General features: G+C 36.9%; 1 protein-coding gene across 1 annotated transcript in view; it reads left to right on the plus strand.

Moving 5' to 3' along the window:
• The window catches only part of LOC106881934 (D-ribitol-5-phosphate cytidylyltransferase), a 42,738-nt gene that overhangs the window by 1,714 nt on the left and 33,341 nt on the right, over window positions 1-7,683 (plus strand). Inside the window, exons 2-3 of the mRNA XM_052967644.1 lie at window positions 1,044-1,144; window positions 3,637-3,786. Coding sequence (XP_052823604.1) covers window positions 1,044-1,144; window positions 3,637-3,786 — 251 coding nt within the window. The remainder of the gene's footprint in view (window positions 1-1,043; window positions 1,145-3,636; window positions 3,787-7,683) is intronic.

A 7,683-nucleotide genomic window follows, 5' to 3' on the forward strand; every position in this document is an offset into this window, starting at 1 on the left:
ATATATATAATATTTTACATTATATTTTGACATTTATAGGCATTTTAATGGACCATTCCAATATTCGCAGTTTTTCACTATTCGCGGATGCTCTAGGAACATAACCCCTGTGAATACTGGGGGACTACTGTATAACTAGAGTTGTTCTAAAAATTTCATTGCATCACTAACACATGTCAACATTAGCGAACTCAGATATAAGTCTGCAGTAAATGCTTCTTTTGACTGTAACTCCTTAAGACCTAATACATGCCCTTCAAATCTTTCATTATTTGCTATATCATTTATCTTGACAGATAGCTTTTAACAAACAACCTTGGTTTAATCACTAATTCCTTCAAACCCAGATTCAGCATTTTTAGAACCTCCACCTAGAAAAAAAATGACACCACTTTGTTTAGGTATTTAAGGTCTTTCAATGACAGAAATATAAACAATTATAAGTGTTTGTGGATGTATCAGCAATTCACCTTATTGCTAATCATCAGAGATTGGTGTCCAGTATGTCACTGAATTGACAACAATTTTTGTTGTATCATAGCTATATCCTTAATAAATATTGTCTTGTAAGCACAAAAAGAAATTCTTGTATGGGAAGAGGTTAGTTGATTATTTCAATCCCAGAACTTGAATGGTACTATATTTTATTGACCTCAGAACTATGACAGGTGAAGTTGACCTTAGCAGAATTTGCACTCAGGTGATATAGAGAACAAAGAAAGGCTGCAACATATTTTATCTGATGCACAAACAATACTGTCAATCTACCTCTACTCTTTAATTGATGGCAAATTTTTTATACATTATTAATACATGTGAGTGCTGTATTCACAAGAAATAGACAATAAGAATAGATTATTTCAAAGTTTTCTTGTATGAAATGTTTTTTCTGACAATGATTATAAATGCTATCTCATAAAAACTGATTCTTGATACTGATTTTTAAATTTTATTTTAAATATTTTGATATAGTTTGCTATTTTCTTGATACATATTATATACTTTTTTATTATATAATATCAATTCAAATTTGTCTTAATTAGTTTGGAAAGATCCTGACATTGTGTTAGTCCATGATGCAGTCCGCCCATTAATTAATGAGTCCATCATCCAACAAGTTGCAGTTGCAGCTAAGAAATATGGTGTATGTATTTACAATTTGTATGTTTACAATATTTTCTGCTGAAACTATTTTATTCCATATCTAATTAAAACACACTGCCATTTTCAATTCTTATTAATTTTTTTTTTAATTTGTAATTTAAACAATGTAATTTAACCAAATTATTTTGAAGTAAATGTCAGAAAACACAGTTAATATATGGAAAACTAAAATGTTTTCTTATGATACAATTATGTCTTTTCTCATTTTAAATCCTGACTCAACCAACATATCTTAAGGTTTTGAAAATAGCCATTAATTTCAATGAGCTCTTTTGAGTTCTGGTTATTTTATAGTATGTCTTTGGTTTTAGACTTTATGTCTGTTTCTTTTACTCTGTAGACCAGGGGTGTGAATCTCATTTGGCCATATTCATGTGTAGTGGATGAGATTTCATGGGCTTGGTAGGAAAAATATTTTTAAAGACCCTATTCACAATGTGCAGTGTGAATGAATAAAGGGGTCAATATGCATTTGAACAACTTTATTAATAATAAAAATAAAAAGGATATGTGGTGTTAGCAAAGTTTGTGTGTGCAGAAAAGTGTGGAAAAAATTCATCTATATGTTATACATAATACAGGCCTATTAAGTAACAGTTCTTGGAATAAGTACATCATCATCATCATTGTCTAACGTCCGCTTTCCATGCTCAGTCAGTTTGACTGAGGACTGGTGAGCCAGAGTCTGCACTAGGCTCAATCTGGTCTGGCAAAGTTTCTACAGCTGGATGCCCTTCCTAACGCCAACCACTCCAAGAGTGTAGTGTGTGCTTTTTACATGCCACCAGCATGAGGGCCAGTCAGGCGGTTCTGGCAATGTCCATGCTCACGCTCAAAAAGTGTTTTTACATGCTACCTGCACAGGAGCCAGCCCAGCAGCACTGGCAGTGACCATGCTTGAATGTTGTTTTTCGCGTGCTACCAGCACATGTGCCGGTAAGGCAACGCTGGCTACGATCATGCTCAAATGGTGCTTTTCACGTGTCACCGGCACGATTGCCAATCCGTGGCCCTAGCAATGATCATGCTTGGATGTGCTTTTAACGTTCCACTGGCACGCGTGCCAATCAGGTGGTAGTGTCATCGACCACATCAGTGATTTTGGTTTGTTTACACTTGCCTCAATAGGTCTTCACAAGCAAAGTTCATTGTACAATGAATGAGGGGTACTCATAAGTGGCCTGGTTACACCCCACATTCGGATGTGCTTTTAACGTTCCACTGACATGAGTGCCAATAAGGCAGTACTGTTGTCGGCCACGTCAGCAATTTTGATTTTGATTTCACTTGCCTCAATAGGTTTTCACAAGCAAAGTTTATTGTCCAGTGAATGAGGGGTATTCATAAATGGGCTGATTACAACCAGTGGCATAGGCCATGGGCTATGGTCTCATTTGGCTTGTCGAGTTTTCTCAAGCACAGCATATCTCCAAAGGTCCCGGTCACTAGTCATTGCCTCAGTAAGGCCCAATGTTTGAAGGTCGTGCTTCATAACCTCATCCCAGGTTTTCCTGGGTCTACCTCTTCCACAGGTTCCCTCAACTGCTAGGGTGTGACACCTTTTCACACAGCTGTCCTCATTCATTCGCAACACATGACCATACCAGCACAGTCGTCTCTCTTGCACACCACATCTGATGCTTCTTAGAAATAGAAATTATCCAAACGAATGCATACAATTTTTAAGAAAACCAATGCTTGATAGAAAATTTGTTTTGTTTCAGCAGCAAAAACTTTCAATATCATTCATATCACTTGAATCTGTGAAGATGAACCAGCCAGTGTATAAATTTGGAAAGAAAAAAAAATTCCTTTTGGCTTGATGTTTATAGAAAAAGTGAAGTAGAAATAGGTCACATGTTTTAGAATGTGAATTCATAAGCTGTTTTTTGATTAATTGAAATAACAAAAAAATCACCTAAGAAGCACTCATTTGACTAATTAGAACCTATGTTAATCAAAACTTTAGTCAGGTTCCAACTCTGCATGCTAATAATGTGTATTCTGCAGCAGATTTTAAAATTCAAAAAATGATAATTCTTTTTTTTAATAAAATTGAGCCAGGGGCCAGACCCAAACATTGCTGTAGGCTGGATCTGGCTCATGAGCCATGTGCTTGACACCTCTGCTGTAGAATATACTATTTTAACAGATGATTCTATTTGAAAACCAATTTTTATTAAAATGTCAAGATGTGGTCAATTAAGATTGCTGTTGTTAACATTTCTCTCCAGATCTGTATGCATTCCAATTGAGATCTTTCCATCTTTTAGGGTTATCTATGACCACATTATTTAATGTATCCTTACCTATATTTTAAGTTGGTATGTCATTATTTGAAGAAAATAGCTGCTATTTCTAGTAGGTTTAGCTGCCATAGAGAAGTTCCATCAATTCTATAACAGATGTTGCCATACACCACATTACAGTAATCCATAAAGTGAAATATTTATTGTTTTTTTTTTCATACAGGCTGCTGGAATAGTGAATCCCCTCACATCAAACATAATTTCTGTTAATTCTGACAGCTTCCCCTCTGAGTTTCTTGACAGAAATCTTTACCATGCCAGCGAGATGCCTCAAGGATTCAGATTTGATTTTCTAAAGAAATCATATGAAATGGTAAAACTTTATTTTAAGAAATATTTTACCACATTTTAATTGTCAATAATTTTGCTTGTCTTCTGGTGCCTTATTCCCACATATGTACATTCAGATCCTGTGTCAAGAAGTGTACATATGTCAAAATAGTGTACTCAAGGATGATTGGAGAATAAAGTGACTAAAATATAATGTACCATCATCAGTCAGATGAAATTCTTTGTGGTAAATGTTTTATAGCCAGCTGCCCTTCTTGTTGCTATCCCTCATTTGTTTCCAAGTAAAGTAATTTAGTACTTAGAAATACTGTAAGTGAGGTCAATACCTTAAAACCTTTTAGTTACAACTTATTTTAAAATGTAGATATTTGCAATGAATATTTTGCTAGCCCTTCAAATAAAGTTCAATCATTTTCATTCTTGTTTTTTTTTTTTTCATTTTCAAATATATATCACTTGCTGTTTCAACCTAAGCTAGAGAAGCTAGGATCAACATGCTTCAAAATTTATTTGTATATCATCATCATCGTCATCATCATCGTTTAACATCCAGTTTCCATGCTGGGATGGGTTGCATAGTTTGATTGAGAGTGTAGTGGGTGCTTTCTATGTGCCACTTGCACAGGAGTCAGTCAAGTGGCACTGGCATCAGCCACGCTTGAATGGTGCTTTTTACGTGCCACCAGCTTGGATGCCAATCAGGCAGCACTTGCATCAGCCACGCTCAAATGGTACTTTTTATGTACCACCAGCACAGGTGTCAGTCAAGCAGCACTGGCATCGGCCACACTCAAATGGTGTTTTTTACATGTCACTGGCACAGGTGCTAGTCAGGCCATGCTGGCATTGGCCACGACTATGAATTCACCCGGTCCAACAGTTCTTCACAAGCACGGCATATCAGTCAACGATTGAAGGGTGCTTCTAAACAGGCCAGTTGTGGAACACTGACATCAGCCACGACTACGCGCTCACTTAGCTTGCTGGATCTTCTCAAGCACAGCATACTTCAAAGGTCTCAGCCGCTTGTCATTGAATCTGTGAGGCCCAATGTTTAAAAGTCATGCTTTACCACTTCATTCCATGTCTTTCTGGGTCTACCTCTTCCACAAGTCCCCTTCACTGTTAGGGTGTGACACTTCTTCACACAGCTGTCCTCATCCATATGCATCACAAGACCATACCAGCACAGTCGTCTATCTTGCCCACCGCATCTGATGTTTTTTTATGTTCAACTTTCCTCTCTGGGCGCTTACACTGTCGTGTGTGCACACTGACATTACACATCCAGCAGAGCATACTAGCTTCATTTCTTGCAAGCCTATACATGTCCTCAGCAGTCACAGCCCATGTTTGACTGCTGTGTAGCCTGGCAGTTTGCACACAGGCATCATATAGTCTACCTTTCACTCTGAGCTAGAGGCCTTTTGTTACCAGCAGAGGTAGGAGCTCTCTGAACTTTGCCCAGCCTATTCTTATTCTAGCAGCTATGCTCTCAGAGCATCCACTTCCGCTACTGACTTGGTCACATAAGTAATGGAAGCTATCAACTACTTCTAGTTTTTCCCCCTGGCATTTGATGGAATCTGTTTTCTGTACATCTTTGGTGTTTATGGCACCTGTGCGTCTTCCACACCCAAAAACTATCTTCCCAGTTAACCTTCCTTTGATATTACTGCACCACTTATGTGTTCATAGCTTACACCAGGTACATCTTATAGAGTTTCTACCTATGCCTTTTCTACAGATCAAGCAAGGCTATCTACCTGAAGGGATTTGTGATTTGTCAGCTTTCCTACTTACTAAAACTTTAGTTTTTGCTAGGTTAACTCTGAGGCACTTCAATTCTAGACCTTGCTTCCATACCTGAAACTTCTTTTCTAGTTCTGGTAGTGATTCAGCTATAAGAGCAAGGTCATCAGCATAGAGGAGTTCCCAGGGGAAACCTGTCTTGAATTCCTCTATTATTTTCTGGAGGACTATGATGAACAAGAGGTGGCTGAGGACCAATCCTTGTTGAACCCCTACTTCTACCTGGAATTTTTCACTGTACTTGTTACCAACCCTCACCTTACTGACAGCATCCTTGTTCATGGCTTGTACAGCTCTCACCACTCGCTTATCTATCCCTAGTTTCTGCATTGACCACCAGATAAGGGATTGGGGGACCCTGTCAAAGGCTTTCTCCATGTCAATAAAAGTCAAATACAGAGGTTTATCTTTGGCTAGGAATTTCTCTTACCAGAAATACAGCATCAGTGGTGCTTCTCCTTGACACAGACCCAAACTGTATCTTATCTAAACTAACTCTCTCCCTAATTAGTTGGGCTATGACCCTCTCCGCAACTTTCATTATCTGATCCAACAATTTGATACTTCTGTAGTTATTTCTATCTAAAGCATCACCTTTACCTTTGTAGCAGTTGACTATGGTGCTGCTACACCAGTCATTGAGTATGACTCCTTCATGTATCACCTGGCTACCTATACGAGTAACTAGACTATAGCCTACAGCACCAGATATTTTAAGCATCTCGCCAATTATTCCTATCTTCATGCCCTTAATTGCTTTTTCTACCAAGTTACTGTCAATTTGGATAGCTGGTCCCTCTGTTGGGTCGACATGTGAAAGACTCTCATTCATTCTCTTTATTTAGCAACCTTTCATAGTGGCGTTTCCAAGTTTCTTGCTTTGCAGCATCATTAAATGCAAGTGAGCCTCTTCTCTGACATCATGATTTTCTCTCACACACCGCCTTGCAATTTGAAACACTTCAAGTCTCTGGTCCTCACAAGGCAGAACATTGGCAAATTTCTTCTTATCTGCTTCCCCTCCGGCTACGTAAATCTGTCTCCTAACTTCCTTTCTGGCTATCTGATACAATTCCCTGCTACCATCACACTTCACTTCCAGTCCTTCCAGCCTGTTTCTTTTCCCTAATGACCCTGTCAACTACAATAAACAAATAAGTAAAGTAAAAGTAAAATGCCTTATGAAAACAATTGTCTATGAAGGATGAGGATATATCAGTAAAAACAATGTCTGTATGTTGTGGTGATTTGGAACCAGTTAATTTTCTAATATAAACGTTTGCACATTTTTCTATTCACCAAATTTTGGTTAATTTCAAACCATCATTTCCACTATTCTATTAGGTCATTGCAAGTAAAGTAAGATGCAGAATTCCTTCTGCAAACTAATACTGCCTCTTTTTAAGGAATCAGATCAATAATTCTGAAGAAATTTGTCATTAAATTGGATGGAATGTAACAAAATTTTCGTTTGTGAAAATAATGATTTTTACACTAAAATGTTGAAAATTACCTATTCTAACAGATGTGGGATTTATTATTGAAATATTTGAACCTGTTTGAGTGCAACAAAACAAATAATTCTCAAGATATTTCACATGGAATTCACTCTACTGCATGCAGTCAGACTAGACCTACATTTTGAGTTCAACAAACTGATATTTACACCATTGAATTTTTCTTTTCTTTTTATAGGTTTTGCTGCGATTTACAGTTTTTGAAATCATGCAGTTTCTATATATTAGCAGTTGCTTATTTCCTTCATTTTTATCATTTTTATCAATAGTGCTGTTATAATAAAAGATATGTGTACGTAATCGAGTAGTCAGGAAGAAAAGAAAGGTTAAATATTCACAGAAAATTGTAGATATTAAAGTTTTCCTAATTTTCTAAAGATGATCATTTGTGTGTCTGACCAGAGAAAACTGCAGTGTTCTTACAATAAAAGGAAGAAAGGAAAGGTTAGGTATTCACTGAAAATTGTAGATATTTAAAGTTTTTAAAGATGATTGTTTGTTTGTCCAGAACTGAATAAACTGTAGATATGAAAGTTTTTAAACTTATTTTGAAGGAAATATAAAATACTCAAAGGAAATTGTAGTTATTC

This window comes from Octopus bimaculoides, chromosome 4 (assembly GCF_001194135.2).
Source record: "Octopus bimaculoides isolate UCB-OBI-ISO-001 chromosome 4, ASM119413v2, whole genome shotgun sequence".
Taxonomy (NCBI): Eukaryota; Metazoa; Mollusca; class Cephalopoda; order Octopoda; family Octopodidae; genus Octopus; species Octopus bimaculoides.